We start from the raw sequence: 21,144 nt of genomic DNA, 5'->3' as shown, positions 1-21,144 counted from the left end.
AATACAAAAAGAATTATGTGCTACAAATCAGATTGCACAAAATTGGAGGAGTTGGAAGAGACCTCAAGAGTTCATACAGTCCAAAACCCTGCTAAAGCAGGTGTCCTACAGTAGGTTGCACAGGTAGGTGTCAGTGAGTCTGGAATGTCTCCAGAGAAGGAGGCTCCACAGCCTCTCTGGGTGACCAGTTCCAGTGATCCATCACCCTTACCATAAAGTTCTTCTGCATGTTTGTATGTAACATTCTGTGTTCAAGTTTTAGGCCGTTATGCCTTATCCTATCACTTGGAACCACCAAAAGGAGCATGGCCTCATGTATTTGCCTTGCACCTCCCTTTACATATTTGTAGATGTTAATCAGATCCTCCCTCAGTCTCCTTTTCCCCAGGCTGAACAGACCCAGTTTACTCAGCTTTTCCTCATCATGGAGATACTCCGGGCCTTTAAATCATCTTTGCAGCCCTCTGCTGGACTTGTTCTAGGATATCCCTGTCTATTTTGAACTGGAGAGCCCAGAACTGGACATGGTATTCTAAATGTGGCCTCACTAGGGCAGAGTAGAGGGGGAAGATCACCTCGGTCAACCTGCTGGCCATGCTCTTTTTAATGCACCCCCAGGATACCATTAGCCTTCTTCGCCACAGGGGCACACTGCTGGCTCATGGCCAACCTGTTGTCTACCAGAACACCTAGGTCCTTCTCTGCAGAGCTCCTCACCAGCAAGTCATCCCCTAACCTGTTCTGATGCATGCAGTTATTTCCTCTCCAAGTGCAAAACTCTGCACTTGCCCTTGTTAAACCTTATCGGGTTCCTCCCTGCCCAGCTCTCCAGCCTGTCCAGGTCGTGCTGAATGGCCGCACAGCCTTCAGGTATGTCAGCCATTCCTCCCAGCTTTGTATCATCAGCAAACTTGCTGAAGCTAGACTCTTATCCCTTCGTTCAGGTAGTTCATGAAGATGTTGAACAGGACTGGACCCAGTACTGACCCCTGTGGAACACTGCTAGTTACAGGTCTCCAGCCAGACTGCTGCTGACAACTCTGAGCTCTGCCAGTCAGCCAGTTCTCAATCCTCCTCACCATCCACTCATCTATTCTACACTTTGGAAGTTTCGTAACAAGGATCTTGTGGATGACGGTGTCAGATGCCTTGTTGTCAAGGTAGTCAACATCCACTGCACTCCTTCCACCTACCCAGCCAGTTATGACATCATAGAAGGCTACCAGGCTAGTCAAACATGATTTCCCCTGGTGAATCCATGTTGACTACTCCTCATAACCTCCTTCTCTTCCGTTTGTTTGGAGAGAGTATCCAGAACAAGTTGTTCCATCACCTTTCCAGGGTCAGAGGTGAGTGTGATTGGCGTGTAGTTTCCCAGATCCTCTTTCTTGCCCTTTTTGAAGAGTGGTTCAGCAGTCACCTCTGGCAGCTCCCTCAGCACTTGTGGGAGCACTCCATCAGGGCCCATGGATTTTTGTGCATTGATTTTTGGCTAGACACTTTCTGAGCAGATCCTCCTCAACCAACAAGACTTCTTTTACCTAGACTCTCTCTTTTACCTCCATGGTCTGGGAATCCTCAGGGGTACTCTTAGCATTAAAGACTGAAGTATAGAAGGCATTCAGAATTTCCATCTCAGCACTCCCTGTTACCAGGGCACCAACCTCATTTAGTAGGGCACCCACATTTTCAAAACCAAAAAAAAAACCAACTTGTTTTCCTTTACCTCTTTTTGGAGACATGGTTTAATTCCCCAGCAGGGCCTTAGCCTTTCTCATTGCATCCCTACAGGACCTGGCAACATTCCTATGTTCTTTCCATGTGGACAGGCCCTTCTTCCACATTTCTTGGACTTTCTTCTTCTATTTTATCTGTGAGATCTCTGTTTATCCATGCATGCCTCTTGCCACCTTTCCCCAATTTCTTACTCTTAGGGATGCACTGATCTTGAGCTCGGAAGGAGTGGTATTTAAGTGTCAGCCAGCTCTCCTGGACCCCCTTATTTTCTAATGCTGTAGCCCATGGGATACCTCCAAGTGGGTCTTTGAAGAGGATGGAGTCAGCTCTCCTTAAGTCCAGGGTAGCAAAATATTGTTGCTTTGCTTCTTCCACACAAGATCCTGAGCTCCATCATCTCATCCCAAACTGCCCCCAGCCTTCACGTACCTGACCAGCCTTTCCCTCTTAGTAAGAACAAGGACAAGTAACACACCTCTCCTCATCAGCTCCTCCACCACCTGTGTCAGAAAGTTATATTCAATGCATTGCAGGAACTGCCTGGACTGTGTGTGCATAGCTAAGTTGCTTATCCAATATCAAGTTGATTAAAGCCTCCCACATGAATCACTGTCTGAGATCACGTGGCTACTTCCAGATGTTTGTAGAAGGCCTCATCAACTTCCTCCTCCTGATCGGGTGGCCTGTAGTGCACATCTACAACAAGTGTCACCTTTGTTAGCCTGCCCCATGATTCTTACCCACAAGCTCTCCACTCATTCACCCCCAGCTGATGCTCAATACACTTTAGTTGCTCTCTCCTCCATAAACAGTAACTACATCACCTTGCTTCACCAGCCTGTCTTTCCTACAGAGGATATAGCCATCCATGACAGCGTACCAGTCATGTGAGCTGTTCTACCATGTCTCCACGACTGCAATGAGATCATGGCCCTGTGACCACACACAGATCTCTAGTTCTTCCTGTTTATTTCCCATGCTATGTGCATTGGTATACAAGCATGTTAGGGAAGCAGAGGGTACAGATATCTCTAGAGGGATGCAAGAAGGTTACAGCAGGGCTATTGGCAATGTTACCTTCTCTGAGGAGTCCTCACAAAATCCTATTGGATGATTGAGAGGTTTTTCCCCACAGTTTCCTAAAATGACAGCATTCCCTGGCCCTTCTCTTTCTCAAGGAATGTCATCCTCTTCCCCCATTGAATCTAGTTTAAATTTCTGGTAATCAATCCAGCCAGCTTGCAGAACACTCAGAACTCTTACACCCCATCTGCTCAGTCGCATTGCATCTGATGCCCACATACCCGGTCTCTCAAAGACCTGCCCAAGATTATAGTACCCAAAACCTTGATCCTGACACCATCCCCTCATTCAGTAATTTACCTGACCTATTCTCCTCCTCCTTTCTGGGTCCCAGCCACTAGTCAAGAGGACACTACTTGTGCTCCTGATCCCCCTTTGCGTCTTTCCAAGGGTTGCACTGTCCCTTTTAATGTTCTGTAATTTCCTTGTTGCAGCTTCCTATGACCCTACTTGAATGACAGGCAGGTAGTAGTCATCTTGTTTTTATCACTTGCAGTAAAGACTTCTTAACACCTCTGACATGTGCCCCCGGAAGACAGCATACCTCTCTGGAGAGGTTATCTGGTTGGCAGATAGGGGCCTCGGTGCCTCCCAGCAGAGTCCCCAATTGCTAAGACTCTTTGTCCTTTTTTGGTGGCACTAGTTCTAATATGATTCCTCAGTTGGCCCTGATCTATGTACTTGCTGCTTCCTGGACTCTGACTGGTATCCAGACACTCTTGTTTCCAGTCCCAGAGCCTGGTATGTGTTTCTCAGCGGGACTGGGGGAGTAAGGGGAAGACACCTCCTCCTGCTCTGAGCACAGATGACGGTCCATCTCCCTTCGTGTTGGGTGCTATCGTGTCCTTTATCCTTCAGGTGGGAAGCTGGTTTAGATTGTATGTTTTCCTTTCAAATATCCTTATTAAGTAGGCGTTACCTACTTATTTGCCAATTTTATTCACATTTTCAGATGCCAGTATCCATGTTTACTCTTTACTGGGTGAGAAAGCAAATGGAATATGAATTTGTATTTTATGAATGGTTAAATTTATTGAATTTTTTTTTAAGGAAGAGAGAATGAAAGTTACTTTTGTGCATATTTCTTCCAGAACCCTTTTGTGTGAACAATAGAGGTGGTTTATTAGCATGAAAGTAATAAAATAATGACGTTTTGTTTGGAAGTAATGCCGTAGGATAAGTAAAATAGAGGTAGGTAAATCTGGAGTGTTCTGTTGCATGGCATGATACAAATATCACAGAACTGTTAAACACATAAGCATTGTGCCATAGAAACACTTTTGATCAGTTATGTCACTGTGATAGCAGAGGAAAGTAGGCCTTTATTGAGAGGACAAAGAAAAACCTGTGACCTGATGAGTTAGCCCAGCTTATTCATTCAGCTGTTGAACACCTTGTTTGGCACTCAGGAAGCATATTTAAATTAAAAAAAAAAAAAGGTACAGAACTGTTCCTACTTGTGTCAGTCTCCAGTTTTTCTAAGAGCATGCTGGAGCTTCTGACCATGAAGAAAATTAGAACAGCCTTCCACTGCTGACATTGAAATAGTCACATGTATTCTCTTAGCTGCAAAATAAACTGGCTAGCTACTACTGGATAAAGGTAAAAATGAAGAGACTGCGAACTTAGAAAAGCAAATCCCTCAGCTCTGTATGTTCAGATCACCAAGATCTTGGTCAGTTCTTTTCCTTTCGTAATGGAGCTTCCACACATCTCTTGCCACAGATCTAGTACCTCTTATTGTGAGCAAAGTCATCAGGACAGGCACTAGTATGATCCTGTAGTATACGATATTCATGCTCAGTTTTGGAGTTACAGTTCTGCACAGATATCCAATGTAATTCAGATGCAGGATAAGTTTGATTGTGTAATTGTACTGCTTTTGCTGATGTGGAATCCATTTGTGTTTCTACACAGCACAACATAATAATTCTGTCTCTTTAAAGTTTTATAAAATATAAGTTGCATTGAGAAGTTGGAATCAAGTGAAAAAGGATATCTTCTGGCAACCCCAAATCAACTCTGATTTCTGTAGTGAGAGGTTTAATGCCCCTTCTGAAATAAGCCTTTTGGATTGATTACCTTCTAATTTTCCATTTTTGAACCATGAGTGCTAGAGACAGTGCAACTCTTGGAGCCTTCCTGACAGAAAGAGAAGACCAAGTGATAATGGACTGAGGTAGCTTGAAATTCCTGGTCATTTTTCTGATGATGTGGGAATTTATGATACAGGGGAAGAGAAACAGAGAAGGAAATTCTGCAGGCTTGGAGTGTGCTAGAGATACCAAGATGTCCCCCTCTATTTCACCCTCATGAAGCCCCACCTGCAGTGCTGCGTCCAGGTCTGGGGCCCTCAGCAGAAAAACGTGGAGATGTTGGAACAGGTCCAGAGGAGTGCCACATAGATGATCAGAGAGCTGGAGTACCTGTCCTATGAAGAGAGACTGAGGGAGCTGGGCTTGTTCAGCCTGGAGAAGGGAAGGCTCCAGAGAGACCTTACAGTGGTCTTCTAGTACTTAAAGAGGGCTTGTAAGAAAGATGGGGAGAGACTATAAAAGCATGTAGGACAAGGGGTAATGATTTTAAACTAAAAGAGAGTAGACTTAGATTAGACATTAGGACAAGATTATTTCTTCAGAGGGTGATGAGGCACTGGAACAGGTTGCCCAGAGGAGTTGTGGATGCCCCATCCCTAGACATGTTCAGGGCCACACTGAGGATGAGGCTTTGGGCAACCTGACCCAGTGGATGGTGTCCCTACCCCTGGCAGAGGGGCTGGAACTAGGTGGTCTTTAAGTTGTCTCCCAAACCAAACCATTGCGTGATCTCGCAGAGGGGATTTATTATTTGTAGCACTTGCAGAATAAGTATGCTTTGTGAATAACAACACATCCTTCTACAGCATGAAAATAACTGCTCAGAAACAAAGCCCCGTCAGTAGCAGTGATGCTGTAAGATGAACTCCATAGCTTTATTTTATCCTGATGTTTCTGTGTAGCTTCTAGAAGTTGCAGTAGAATAATAGTGATAAATTTGGCAGAAGCTGAAGATGTTCTGAACAGGGGGGTGCTTTCTCATGGGGAGCGTGAATTGTTCATTTGCAAAGCCAATATAATATCTGCAAAAACAATTAGTAGGTAAATAACCTGAGTAAATAACCTCTGAGCATTACCCAAAGTCCTGTATTGTTTTCTTAACATAATTCTTTCTTACCTGCTTTTATTGCCCCAAGAGCTCTCCTTATTAATGCTTCTTATAAATCTGTTGTGTCAAAAACCTTTGGACAAGTGGTCCCATTAGAGCTGAGTTTCTTGTATTTCTAATGCTGGAGCAGTTCTCCGGAGATGCTGTTTCAGAGCATGTATGTGTTGTGATGACCTCTGGTCACCAATGTTTTCCACCAAGACGCCAGTGAAATGTTTTCATCTGTTGCACACGGAGTCACTGAGCCTGTTACCCTACCTCTCACACCTGTTCTGGTGTTTGTAGAAGGGGACATGATTGAAGGATTCAGTGTGACTATTGAACATATGACCATCCCAGTTACGTGCAATATTTTACTTGATTTTAAAGCCATCATCTTCACAGTGAAATCCACTAATTGCCACTGTGTTGCTTAGGTAAATCCATCAAAATATAGATGTGTACAAAACAAGGTTTTAAAAATGCTATCGGCATTGCTCAGCAGTTGCCTGAAACAATTGCACAGATAAATGAAAAAGCATGTCTTTGAATTAAAGGGTTTCTCTACAGCATGCAGCAATGGCAGGTCAGGGCAGGAGGAAGTGGGATGCTGAGGGTTGGAATTACAGGGAAACCTTGGACTATTTTAGTTCATTTTCATCCTCTTCTGTAGGTCAAGAGTGTGAGGGATGCATCTATAGCCCCAAACTGCAAAAGGCCTATTTTGTTGCCTGTTTGAGGAAAAGGTCCAAACATCTCCTACCATTCCAGCAATCAAAAGCATCAACACTTCCACCCAGAACCTCTGGCTTTATCCTCTCAACTTTTTTAGGAAGGTTAGTGTTGTCAGTACAGGCATCTGTCTAAGAGGAGTTCAGAATAGAAGAATATAAGATGCTATGAAGTTGGATGACGTTTTAAAATTAATATAAATACATGAGGAATACTTTGCTAGTTATATTATTAATTTTCATATTTAATTTTTAATTCAAATTGTTGTAGAATTTCCACTTCACCACACCTGCATATTAATTGTGAAAATGTAAACTTGTATGCAGGGTAAGATCTGGAGAGTCATCTCATTTAAAAACATGTCTGGCAGACAGGATTCCTTAATTCTGCCCATGTAGCATAGGACAGAGAATGCTCGCTGCATTATGGAGCAGATATTAGCATTTTGTCATTATTCCGAGTGTTCGGTTTGTGGCACCAAGCCTAAATGGAGCTCTACAGCAGAGTTACAAACTCCTCTCTATTTAAAGGTCACCTCATCCAACAGCTCTAAAAACTGCAATCTCATTTGTATTGTGCTAAAACGTGTCCCTGTGCATATGGGTAGTTTTATTGGGACAAACAAGGCAGAAGTTCTAGAGACAGAAGAGTCTAAAAGCAGGGCTTTTTCTTAATGTTTACAAGATTCAGGTAGTACATGCATGTGAGTATACAGGCCTCAAGGTAAAAATTATTTGGTAGTGGACAGTTTTAAATGTTTGATATTTCACTTGCCTAGTACCTGGGGGTTCAGTTACATCAAAGGGCAATGCTGAAATTTAGAAACAAGTCTGTTCTTGTTGTAGAATCACAGAATTGTTTAGTTGGAAGGGACCTTCAAAGATCATCTAGTCCAGCTCCCTTGCAACGAGCAGACATATACAGGAGATCACATTGCTCAGAGCCTGGTCCAGCCTGACCTTGAATGTCTCCAAACATAAAGCATCTACCACCTCTCTGTGCAACCTGTTCCAGTGCTTCACTACCCTCACTGTGAAGATCTTGTTCCTTGTATCCAATCTAAATCTCCCCCATTTAAGTTTGAAACCATTTTCCCTTGTCCTGTCACCACAGACCCTGCGAAAGAGTCTGTCTCCTTCTTTCTTATAGCCCCCATTAGATACTGATCTATCACCATCAGGTCTCCTCACAGCCTTCCCTTCTCCAAGATGAGATGTGTTGGGGCAAGTAGAAGAGATGATTTCTCAACTCTAGCTTCTCCTTTTCCATATGGACTGGAATCTGACAGAACCTGTCTACTTGGGAGTCTTTCGAATTGGCTGCCAGCTCCACAAATGGCAGAAATACTTTCTGAAGAGTTTGTGTCTCTTTCTCCTGTCCAGAAAAGGGCCACAAAGATGATTAAAGGTCTAGAAAACCTCTCCTCTGAGGAAAGACTGAACAGGCTAGGTCCTTTCACTGTGGAGAAGGCCTAAGAGGGACCTCATCACAGTAGTTAAAAAGAGCTCCTAAAAGAAGATGAGGGCTCTGTCTTTGCAAGGAGCCGCATAGAAAAGACAAGGGACAGCGAGTACCGTTTGTACTGGGAGAGGTTTTATGCTGATGTAGAAAATAAGTGTTTTACAGTGAGAACTATCAGTCACTAGAATAACCTCTCCAGGGGCATGGTGGACTCCCCTTCACTGATGATTTTCAAGATGCCCAACTAGAGACACCAGATCTCATGTAGTGTCCCTTTTCCCACAAAAATATGGACTTCATGATCTTTTGAGATCTCTTTCAACCTGAACTGTTGTGTGATTCTTTTCCCTTTATAAAATGAACTATGAAGCTCCCTGTTCTTTCAGACAAAATTTGGAGGAGTGGAGGGCTTGCCATTTCACATCATGTTATCTTTCTGCCTAAGTATATTTTGGTCTTCTTGGGACTTATTCCCAGTCATGACTTGAGTCAATGCAAACCTAGCATTTCTGGATAAAGAATTAAGAAAGCATTTTGGAAACACGCATCCAGACACATGGTACAGAAACTGAAGTGAATACCTGAGACAAAGCATGCACGATGTCTCCATCAGAGGCGTAGGTGTGCTCTCATAGAAGAGTGGATTGAAAATCCCTGGGGTCTGTTTCTGTCAGATAGGTGTGATCATTTCTGTAGAAAGTTTACATTCAGCAAAATGGAGCACTAAGGTGAGTGGGCTGCTTCAGTAGAATCCCGGCAGTGGATCTGTCCAATGTCAGGTGTCTCCTAGAGGCTTCAGGGTATCTTCCTGCTCCCCATCCCAACCTCTTTGTGCTTTGTCTTCCCACTGACTTACGTTAGTGGCAACTCTGGCCCCTGACGCCAGAGTTTCTGTACTTCTGTGAATCATGCACAAGTTTATTCTGAGAGTCATAACAGACTCTGGAAAGTACAGCTTTGCCCTCATGAGACCCCCCTGGAGTACTGCATCCAAGTTGTAGGTCCCTAGGGGCCCTCTGCACAAGAAGGATGTGGAGCTCTTGAAGCAGGTCCAGAGGAAGACCATGAAGATGATTAGATGACTGGAGCACCTCTGTTTAAGAAGACACACTAAAATAGTTGGGGTTGTTCAACCTAGAGAAGACTCCAGGGAGACCTTACAGCAACCTTTCAGTACTTAAGAGGGAGTTTATAGACAGGAAGGCGTCTGACTTTTTACATAGGCGGATAGTGATAGTATGAAGCTGTAAAGTAGGAGAGGGAAGATTTAGATTAGAATTAAGTGTTAAGAATAGATTATTTACTTAAAGAGTACTGAGGCACTGGAACAAGTTGTCCAGAGAAGTTGTGGATGCCCCATTGCTAGGGATGTTCAAGGCCAGGTTGCACGGGGCCCTGGCCAGCATAATCTAATTGGTGGCAATCCTGCCCATGGAAGGGGGCTGGAACTAAATGATCTCTAAGATCCCTTTCATCCCAAATCATTCGATGATTCTGTGATGACTGCTAACTACTGTTCAGTTGAAAGGTGCAAATAGCTTCATAGAAACAATAAATTCTGTTTTGGACACTGAAAATGTGTGAAAGTGTACAAAATGTTATTTTATGCTACTGAGAAAAAGGTAAGGATCTCATACTTTCATGTAGCTAGACAGGCCAAGTCTCTGATTTCTTAAAGATTTCACGGCAGTAGTACTTTCACTATACAGCTCTGGCAAGTGCAGTAGCACTAGATAACTCATAATCTGCCTAATAGAGACAAATAGCTATGGATGCATGTCAGATTCAAGTTGAGTCAAGTTAATTTAATTTGTTCATTTTAGAAATTGAATTGTTTCAGCTAATTACACAGTGTGGAAAAAATGTGATGAGAGTGTTCAGACAAGAAAACCTCCTTTTTGCCTCTACTAAATTAATGAAGCTGTTAAAGAAAATGCGCGTTCAGGTTATGCAAACAATGCCCATCTTATACTGAACTTTGCTGTGACACTTCCTGTTTATCTTTTTTTGTTGTTGTTGCTGCTGTTGGGTTGCTTGATGCAGCCTCTCACCATAGCTCCATCTTACTCTGGGGAAGCCTACGTTAGCTATTCTGCTTCAGTAGTACACAGGGAGCCTATGTTTATCCATTAGATGAGGACATCTCAGCTAGGTCTGCAAGACTGTCCCCCAGCCTTCTGTAATTCTGATAAATCAAAGTTCTCCTTCTTGGACTACTGCCTGTTCTCAGTGAGCTTATGAAGGTATAGATATTGAAGTTTATTGTCAATAAATACAAAAATATGAAAAATTCAACTTTTTTGAGTTACATGGAAACTACCCTGTGTGAAATTATCCTGTCTCCCCTGTGGTACCCTTTAGTAGTTTATAGTAATTTTACTCTATGCTAATTTTCATTTGGTTTGGGGTTTTTTTTTTTTGTTTGTTTGTTTGTTTGTTTTTGGTTTTTTTTCTGCCTTGAATGTTTTGAGAGTAAAGCCGGCAACGTGTATGGTAATGTAAATGTCTTTGTGATTTTTGAAATCTAGATTTGTTCGAAAACTCCTTTTTGCACTGACGCCTCTACTTCAGAAAGGTTGCTAAAGTATGCTTTAACTGCTTCTGATGTTACCATCCCGCGTTTATTCCTTATGAAACACTTTTTATGACATAGAAGTAGGAAAGTGACAGTCAGAGTTCAGACCCCTGCTGTACATGGAGGAGTACAAATGTGCAGTAAGATTGTCCTTGCTTAGAATACTTGAAACAAAAACTTGCAAAGAAATGTGAGATAAATACTGTCTTTACTGTATAATGATGCTGTAGCATAGAGTGGGGAGCTGAGGTTGAAAGACTTGGATCTGTATTGCTGTAGTTGACTTCTTTCCAATTTTGTGTCCAAGTCACAGTCTCCTATTGACCTTACTTACTGCATACGTCTTGGTGTGTTGTTTTATCTACTTGAACACATGTAGAACAGTTACTTTAGCAAGGGAATTTGAACAGAGACATAACACTGTTGCCCAAGGTAGTCTAATGCAGCTTTTATGAATGCTCTGTTGTCGCGGAAGAGTATTGGACCATGCAAAAATATTTGATGAGGACAAACTCAGAAGCTAATCCACTGAATTAGAAGTCTACTTTTTTCTAAGCTGTGTCTGTTTTATTGTTTCCATATGCTAGTTGTCTCATTTTCTTTTCTTTTTTAAATTTCTGTATTGCATCCCATCTGTTCTGTATTCTCTAAGCCTCTGGGGCAGGTGCTGTTGTCTCTTTATGTTTCCACTGTGCCTGGGAAGAACTCCAGCTTCTACCAGAGTGTAATAAGTACAAAAGTAAAGTGGATCTCCTGAATGTTTAACGTTGTGTTAACTCTAACGGCACCAAATATAAGGTCAATTGCATGTGTAAGTTTTACTACTAGTATAATTGTGTACATTGTAAATTATAAATAATGTCACAGTAAGTTGTGGGAATTGCTTTGGTAGTAGGCAGCAGTGTCAGCTTCCAATGTTTCTGACTGAAAATGGCTGAGCACTGCAGGATGGATTCACAGAATCAAGTCTCCCTGGACTTGAGAGAAAACATTTTGTGTTCACCCTAATCTATGTTTCATGTAAATGACTTTAAATTATGACACAATAACCTATGCTCTGTCAAAGTGTGTTTCATTTCATGTGGAAAATTTTAAAACATTAATTACTGAAGAGCCCTATGGTTTCCTTTTGCTTCTATAGTATGAGTGTAAACCTTCAGAACTTTGTAACTTACAACAGATGTTAAAAATAGAGTATTCACAAAATCACAGAATACCTGAGATGGGAAGGGATCTCTGGAACTTATTTACTTTGACCCCACTGCTCAAAGATGGGTCAGCTGGAGATTGTATCCAGATGATTTTGAGTATACCCAAGGAAGGAGGCTACACGACCACGACCTTGGCAACCCTCACCACACCAGTTTCTTAGTCTTAAGAAAAATACAGGAAATAACAACAATTTCCTATATTTCTATTTGTGCCTCTTGTCCTTTCACTAGACACGACTGAAAGAGTCTGGATCCATCGTCTTTACTGCCTCCCATTGTGTACTTATACACAGATAAGATCAACCTGAACCTTCTCCTCTTCAAGCTGAACAGTTGCAACTCTCTTAGTCTTTCCTTATATGTTGGATATGTTGTATCCTTATATGTTAGCTCTTAATCATTTCATGGCCCTTTGGTGGTCTTGCTCCAGGACATCCAAGTCTCACTTACACTGAGGAGGCTAGAATTGAATGTCACTCCAAACGTATCTCGCCATTATCTCACCTCTCTCAACCTGCTGGCAGCAATCTTCCTAACACAGCTGAGGATCCTGCAAGGGTATGTTGCTGGGTCTTGGTCACTTTGTATTCCACCAGGACCTCCATTTCATCTTATGCTTTCTAGCTGCTTGGTGCCCTAGTTGCATAGGGGTATGGGGTTATTCTTTCCCAGGGGCAGGACTTACATTTCCCATTTGTTGAACTTCAAGAAGTTACTGTCAGCTCATTTCTCTGTCATGCCCAGGCCTCTCTGAGTGCAACTGATGCCTCAGCAGCTACTCCTGATTTCATTTTGTCTGCAAAATAAGAGAGTATATACTCTGTCTCATCATCCAAGGTCGTTAATGAAGATACCAAAAGTACTGGACATTACTAGTGACTGCATTCAAGTTGCACTTTTTGTCATTTGATCACTACCCTCTGAGCTCAGCAGTTCAGTTTTCAGATCACTTCACCATCTACTTAATCTAGTTTCTGTTTAGTCAGTTTGTTTATGAGGATACTGTGGGCATCCCTGTCAAAAGGATTGCTAAAGTCAATATGAAGAGTATTCACTACTCTCTCCTTGTCCACCAAGCCTGTCATTTTGTCACAGAAGGTTATTAGGTTGATCAGGCAGATTTCCTTCTTAAATCCTTGCTGTCTGCTCTTATCTCCTTCTTCATGTGTTCCAGTGGCTTCCAAGATTTTCAAGGGTGGCCTAACAGTGACATCAACCATCTCACTTGGCACTTGTGATTATATGCTGTCCCATACTAATACATTCAAATGTTTCCTAGCTGGATATTTCTTCACAAAGGGTAAGTTTTCCGTGTTTCATACTTTCCCTTTGGTCTTGACAGCTTGGGATTCCTGTGGGAAAGTCTTAACAGCAGAGACTGAAGCAGATGGAATTAGATAACTTGGCCATTTCTGTTACCACTGTGTCTGCTGTGCCATTCAGTCAAAGGCCAATATTTCCTCTCATCTTTATTCTGCAACTGATACAAACAGAACCTCAGAATCACAGAATTGTGGAAGTTGGAAGGAACCTCTAGAGATCATCAAGTCCAACTCCCTTGACAAAGCAAGTTCCCTAGAGTAGATTGCATAGCTAAGCGTCCAGGTGGGTCTTGAGTATCTTCAGAGAAGGGGACTCTACAACCTCTGGACAGTCTGTTCCAGTGTTCAGTCACTATGACAATAAAGCAGTTCTTCCTCATACTTTTATGGAACTTCCTGTGTTGCAGTTTTTGCTCATTGCCCCTTGTCCCATCACTGCACATCACTGAAAAGAGCTTGGCCCCATTCATTTGACTCCCGCACTTTAGGTATTTGTAACAGTCACGAGATTTGTTCTCAGTCTTCTCCAGGCAGATCTCCAGATCTCTCAGCCTTTCCTCATACGGCAGATGCTCCAGGTCCCTAATCATCTCTGTAACCCTCTGATGGACTCTCTCCAGTAGTTCCCTGTCTTTTTTGAGCTGAGGAACCCAGAACTAGGCACAGTACTCCAGATATGGCCTCATCAAGACAGAGGATATGGGGAGGATCACCTCCCTCGACCTGCTGGCCACACTATTTATAGTGCACTTCAGGATACCGTCAGCATTCTTAGCTACAGGGGCATACTGCCGGCTCATGGTCAACTGTTTGTCCACTGGGACACCCAGATCCTTCTCTGCAGAGCTTCTTTCCAGCAGGTCATATCCTGTCCTGTAGTGATGCATGCAGTTATTCCTCCCCACATGTGGGACTCTGCACTTGTATTTGCTGAACCTCATAGGATTCCTCTCTGCTCAACTCTCCAGCCTGCCCAGGTCTTGTGGAATGGCAGCGCAGTGTTCTGGTGTGTCAGTCACTCCTCCCAGCTTTGTATCATCAGCAAACTTGCTGAGGGTGGACTCTTATCTCTTCAGCTATGCCACTGATGCAGATATTGAACAAGACCAGGCCCAGAACTGACCCCTGGGAAACACTGCTAGCTACCGGCCTCCAAATGGACTCTGATGTCAAATGATCACAACCCTCTGAGCTCTGCCAGTCAGCCAGTTCTCAATACAGCTCATTGTCCGCTCATCTATCCCACTCTTCTTAAGCTTACCGATGAGGATGATATTGGAGACTCTCAAAAGCCTTGCTGAAGTCAAGGTACATAACATCCACTGCTCTCCCATTGTCTATGCAGCTGGTGATGACGTCAGAGAAGGCTACGAGATTGATCAAGCATGATTTCCCTTTGGTGTATCCAAGCTGACTACTCCTGATAGCCATCTTTTCTTCCACTTGCTTGGAGATGGCATCCAGGATAAGTCATTCATTCACCTTCCCAATGATAGGGGTGAGGCTGACTGGCCTGTAGTTTTCTGGATCCTTTTGCCTTTTTGAAGACCGAAGTGACGTTGACTTTCCTCCAGTCCTCAGGCACCTCTCCCATTTTCCATGACCTTTCAAAGAAGATAGGTCGCAGTTCTGCATTTCCTTCTGCCAGCTCTCTCAGCACTCGTGAATGTATCCTTTTGGTTCCCATGGATCTGTGTCTGTCAGGTTTGCCTAACCAATCTCTGACTTCATCATCCTTGACCAAGGGGAAGTCTTCCTTTCCCCATACTCTCTCTCTTATTTCCAGGGTCTGGGATTCCTAAGGGCCAATCTTAGCTGTAAAAACTGAAGCAAAGCCTTGTTCACTAACTGTCTTCACAATGTCATCTGTTACAAGTGTACTCACCTTGCTTATTTCCAGCATAGGCCATTTCTGAGCTTGGAGGAGGTGATACTTATAAAGTGACTAGTTTTGGACCTTTCTTCTCTCTAGGACTGCTGCCCTTAGAATCTTTGAAGCAGTGCCCTGAACAAGCCGAAGTCTGCTCTCGTGAAGCACAGAGCTGTGATCCTGCTATTTGTCTTGTTGCCTCTTCTCACAGGGTCTTGATCTCCACCATCTTACAATCACCCAGTATTCACAAACCCAACTAGTTCCTCCTTGCTCATAGAAGTGAGGCCCAGCAGAGTACCTTCCCTCATTGACTCTTCAATTACCTGTGTGAGGTAGACATCAACACACTCTAGAAACCTCTTGGTTGCTTGTACCCTACTGTATTTCCCTTCTAGTAGATATTTGGGTAGTTAAAATTCCCTCAAGAGGAGAGTGCTTATTTGAGTTGTCTGAAGAAGGCCTCATCTACCTCTGTCTCTAGCAGAAACCTCAACACTGTTGCCTACAGTGGTCAGCCTGCCAGTCCTGGCCCCTAAGCTCTTGTCTGGCTCCTTGCCATCCCTAGGCAGAGCACCATGCATTCCCCTGCTCTCTAATATGCAGGGCAGCTCCCACTCCTCCTCTTCCTAGTCTGTCCTTTTTGAAGGGCCTGTATGCAGTCATGGTGGCACTCCAGTTGCATGAGCTATCCCACTGCTCCCTGTAATTCCAATGAGATCATAGTTCTGCAACTGCACACAGAGTTTTAATTCCTCCTGTTTGCTTCCCAGGCTGCACACGTTATTTTATATGCATTTCAGAGGCACCTAGTCGTGATGATTTCCCAGAACAGGTAGGAGCACTGTGCCTGTGATACTCTTATTTATGTGCATATGCTCAAGGTTAGTCACACTTCAGCCCTCTTCTGCTGATCACAGGGTCTCTCAGGCTTCTTGAGTCTGTACCCACCACTTCCTCCATTGACTCTTTTCCCTTTTGTCACAAGTTTTAAGTTCTCCTCACCAGGTTGGCCATTCTGTTGGCAGAGATGCTTTTGCCCCACTTTTCATCCTTATTCAAGGCAATTTGAGACCAGTGAAGACACATGCAAAGCCAGATATGACTTAGATGCAAAAATGCTGATAAAACAGGATGCTGAAGAATGTTTGTGAGAAGAAAGTTGATGAGGGCAAGCAAGGTGAAAAAAACATAAGTAGGGAAATAGCCCCCTCTCTGTTGAGGGGGAGGCTTTGGGCCTTTATTCATTTAAATACCTCAGTGAGAAATATGTGTATGCTGTAAGAACAGCAGTATGCTGTTCATAGAGTTTGTATGAACTTGTACGTGCATGGAGGCACACACTTGCATACATATAGAAGCCAAAGAAATTATATCTCAGTGTATAAAAATTGTTTGATGCTACTTTAAAAAGAATCCACAGTTTGTATAACCCACCCTGTATGAGATCATGTAACTGAAACACTTATATAGCACTTCTTCCACAGCATTTAGAAGTGATGAACAACAAATATCAAGTCAAATTCTGTCGTGTGTCACTGCACAAGGCAGCTTATTCCATTTTAATAGTATTTTAATAGTTCTTCCTGCACCCATGCATCTGATCAAACAGTAGAAATGCCAAATAGATTATAATGTTGTATCATTTCTGGATGCATTGGCTTTTAAAGTTAATCTTGAATTGGATACTTTACAGAGAATTGGCTTTGTCAGATAGTACTGTTGTGCTCTTTATATCTGTTGTAGTTTCCATGGAAGTAAATGGGAGGCCTTACTTTTGGAGTGCCCTATGTATGTTCACAAAATAAAAAGTTAACCATCTGTAAGTCAGAGATTTTGTAATTAAAAATATACTTCCAGATTTTCACATTCAGCTGCTTCTTGGAAGAAAGAAGGAACAGATAAAAGATTACATTCAAAATATTTCTATGAAATGTGTCTGGTTCCTTTATGCAACAACCTGCTGTGTGGAGTAGAGGGGAAAAGCAAATCCTGGCCTTGATGTCAAAACAATGTAAATTAGTTCTTAAATGTTGACTTGTGTAACAGGCAAGGCATGAAAACAAAAGCACAGTGCCTGGAGTAGTGGTGATGAATATTTTATCTTACTGACAAAAAGCAACAAGAGACTAAATCCTTAAAGCAAATGCTGTGCTGACAGTGCACTCCCATCATGACACTAACGGTATTTGCAGTCCCAGCTGCACTCAAGCCGGTGCTATAAAAGCACCCATTTCTCAAAATACACGTTGCTGCTACTTGCCCTTTACTGGTTCTTAGTCAGAGGAATGAGCTTTGGTCTGTTGTTTGATGTTAGAGATCTGCACAACATTTTTTTGACCCAAATGAATCTAGAGGCATTTTGGCATCATTAGCTCTTCTGAAATTTTAACATTGACAAGAAGTATATGTTGGTGTTAGAGCAAATTTTTTGTATGTCACCCAGCCTTTCTCATAACTTTTTTCAAATATACAACACAAATGCCTTACTAAAATGTAATGCCTATTTTCAGTGAAACATAGAAGAGTGCCACTGCTATTGCTGCATGGCTGTAATATTTAGAGGGTGACTCATGGCCTTGAGTACCACGCATTCACTACTTGTTGGAGATTGTTTTGATTAAATCTAATGAACTGAGAGGTAATTAGTTGATTATGGATTAAGGGAGATGCTTCTCTGTCAGTGTATTCTAATATGTGCTCTATATTTTCCTAGCACCCACTTGTTCAGTGTTCTCTGCAGCCTGAAATCTGAGACTCAAAAGGAATTAGAGAATTTTGCTTGTAAATTATGGAATTACTACCTCATGGTAACCATTAGGATGAGGACTTCCTTTACTCTTGTTCTTCTTTATTTTTTTCAGCTTGCAAGTTTTTCCACATTCTATGCTTAAGATTGTTCACCATCACTGCATCCATTCTTTGTCCAGTCTTTTACGTAGCCCTAACACTGACACCAGTTTCTTGTTTCCTACTTACTTTACATGCAATTACACAGTAGCATTTCAAGACATCCTGTTGCTGATTTGGAGAAACAGGTGTGGAGAACTTAGGTGGAAATCTCTTTTAAAGGTGAGGAAGCAACATAGCAGGTGAAAAAAAATGTTCAGGAGATCTGTGGATTGTTATGTGGTAAAGGAGGGGTAGGCAGAAAGCACAAACTGAATCCTAGAGTTACACACAGTGCTTAATTTGATAAGGCAGAGTGGAACAGTAGATTAGACTACTTAGCCCCCTGAGCAAAGCTTCTTGCAAGGAGAATCTTTTGCCTTACATTAAAAAGCTTCCAGTTTCCCTCTTGTCCTGTACCCTGAGTAGAAAAGTATGGGAAAGTTATGTTCCCAGCTTCTTTCTTTCTGCCATCCTTTTGAGATTACAGAGTTACATAGAAACACAGAATTGTAGGGGTTGGCAGTGGCCACTGGGGATCGTCAACTTCAGCCCCCCTGCTAAAGCAGGTTCCCTACAGTTAGTTGCACAAGAAAGCATCCGGGTGGATCTTGAGTATCTCCAGAGAAGGAGACTCCACAACCTCTCTGAGCAGCTAGTTCCAGAGCTCCATCACTGTCACAGCTACAAGTTCTTCTATATGTTTGTATGGAACTTCCTGTGATGCAGTTTCCATCCATTGCCTCTTGTTCTATTGCTGCATGCCACTGATAAGAGCTTGGACCCACTGACTTGACTCCTGCACTATAGACATTTATAACTAGTGATGAGATCCCCTCTCAATCTTCTCTTTTCCCAGCTGAAGAGTCCCATATCTCACAGCCTTTCCTTGTGTGGGAGATGTTTCAGACTCCTAGTCATTTTAGTGGCCCTTCACTGGACTCTCTAGAAGTTCCCTGTCTTTTTTGAACTGAGGAGCCCAGAACTAAACACAGTACTCCAAATGTGGCCTCACCAGGGCAGAGGAAATGGGGAGGATCACCTCCTTTGACCAGCTGGCCACACTCTTCTTCATGCACCCAAACTATCGTTGTTCTTCATAGCCAACCTGATATCCACAGTGACACCTAAGACCTTCTCTTCAGAGCTCCTTTCCATCATGTTATTCCCCATTGAGACCAGTGGGAAAAATACAGGTTATTTCATCCTAGTTGTTTGTTCAGAAATGTCTGTCAGGAAGAGGGCAGAACAGTCAACGCCTTACATCAACCTGTAGCCTAATGTCATCATGTGGATTCTTCATTATCTGGAATTAAAAGCAGCAGGTGGGTTGCTTCCAGCTCTGCTTCACTGTGAGATTCAGTCTCCCATTTTGGAGCTGCTGCCAAGCTGCGGGCACCCTTTCCACCTCCATCAGACAAAAACACACTAGAATCTCAGGCGGCACCCATGATCCCAGAGCATTTCTGTTCCAGATCACCACCTCACTCACAGCTGGGATGTGCACCTCTGGGCAGGAGATGTTATTAGGCTTTATGGCTGTTGCCTCAACATTGAGAGCACAGCTTTTCTTCTTTTTGGAGGTGGGACTCTTACGGTAGATATGCCCAATACAGCCTTTAATCCACATTATAGGGCTAGCAGTGGCAAGTGAATCTTGATAGTACATGGTCTGCATTTAAGCACCCAAACTGGTTTGGGTGCTGGCTGCAGATTCTCAACTCCAACGTAATCATTGCAGTTGATATCTAAGATTGGTGAATTTTAAATAGGAATTACCAGCGTTACTGCAATTGTATTTCTGATTGTACTGTAGGCATACACTTTATCCTCACGCTTCAGGCATTTTTGTAATTAATAAGTAAAGTAGATGGGCCAAAATAATAAAAACAATTTGCAACCAAGTTTCTTTAGCAAGTATATTTCTAAGTTAATAGGATAAAAAGTGATGTCACGGAGAAAAGTTTCTTGGGATAGCTTTTTTCTCTAGCAAAGCCCTCATTTTGTTGCCATTTAAAAATTCTGTTTCACAGACCGACTCTACAATCAAGGTCCAGATGCCTTTCTTTGAGTAGCCTCCCAATGACCTCAACAAATATATCAAGAAATGGCATTACTCACTGGGAATGCAGATCGTGCGTTCAGCTCCTACTCCTTCAATAAGTTGGAAAACTTGTGTGAAGTGCAAACCAAGAAGGGATTTTTCTACAGAAAGGCCAAACTTTTGCACCCCGATGAAGACTTGTGCTACTTAGCACGCCTGGATGACCGGACCAGGTTTGTGATCATCAATGTAGGCGGTATTAAATACAAAGTTCCGTGGACCACCTTGGAGAACTGCCCTTTGACCAGGCTTGGGAAGCTAAAGTCTTGCAACAATTACGATGAGATCATGAACATCTGTGATGACTATGATGTTAGCTGCAATGAATTTTTTTTTGACCGTAATCCTAGTGCCTTCAGGACAATCATGACTTTCTTGACAGCTGGGAAGCTGAGACTTCTCAGGGAGATGTGTGCTCTTTCTTTTCAGGAGGAGCTTGTGTACTGGGGAATAGAAGAGGACCACCTGGAGTGGTGCTGTAAAAAGAGATTGCAACAGAAAGAGGAGGAGGCAGCTGAAGCCAGGATGTATGAAGGGGAGATGATGTTTAGTGAAACTACTCAATGTGCCTTCCAGGACAATAACTGGTTGAGTTTGTGCATGAGAAATCTCAGGGATATGGTGGAGAACCCCCACTCAGGGATTCCAGGGAAGATCTTTGCTTGTATTTCAATCTCTTTTGTTGCCATCACTGCAGTCAGCCTCTGTATCAGCACCATGCCAGATGTCAGAGAAGAAGAAGATCGGGTGAGTGCAGCTTTTATTGGAGTAAAGTGTATTTTGCCTTGTTGTCTCCTCAGGGAAGATGACAGGCAAAGCAATCGAGGAGGTATGGTATTTGCTATTCATTTTCACAGGTTGCCCAGAGAAGTTGTGGTTGCCCCATTCCTGGAGGTGTTCAAGGCCAGGTTGGATGGAGCCCTTAGACTAACTTAGTGATTAGCAGCTCTGCCCATGGCAGGTGGGATGGAACTGGA

General features: G+C 42.9%; 1 protein-coding gene across 10 annotated transcripts in view; it reads left to right on the top strand.

Moving 5' to 3' along the window:
* KCNG2 (potassium voltage-gated channel modifier subfamily G member 2) overlaps positions 1-21,144 on the top strand; it is a 72,135-nt gene that overhangs the window by 25,032 nt on the left and 25,959 nt on the right. For 7 of the 10 annotated variants that reach the window (XM_040675801.2, XM_015275836.4, XM_015275835.3 and 4 more), the window contains one exon: positions 20,097-20,914. The exons of 1 other annotated variant lie outside the window; for it this stretch is intronic. In XM_040675801.2, coding sequence (XP_040531735.1) covers positions 20,171-20,914 — 744 coding nt within the window. In that variant the 5' untranslated portion in view covers positions 20,097-20,170. 10 annotated transcript variants of the gene reach the window in all.

The sequence above is a fragment of the Gallus gallus genome, chromosome 2 (genome assembly GCF_016699485.2).
Source record: "Gallus gallus isolate bGalGal1 chromosome 2, bGalGal1.mat.broiler.GRCg7b, whole genome shotgun sequence".
Taxonomy (NCBI): domain Eukaryota; kingdom Metazoa; phylum Chordata; class Aves; order Galliformes; family Phasianidae; genus Gallus; species Gallus gallus.
The sequence above is the reverse complement of the archived record's forward strand: the minus strand, read 5'-3'. Positions and strand labels throughout refer to the sequence as shown.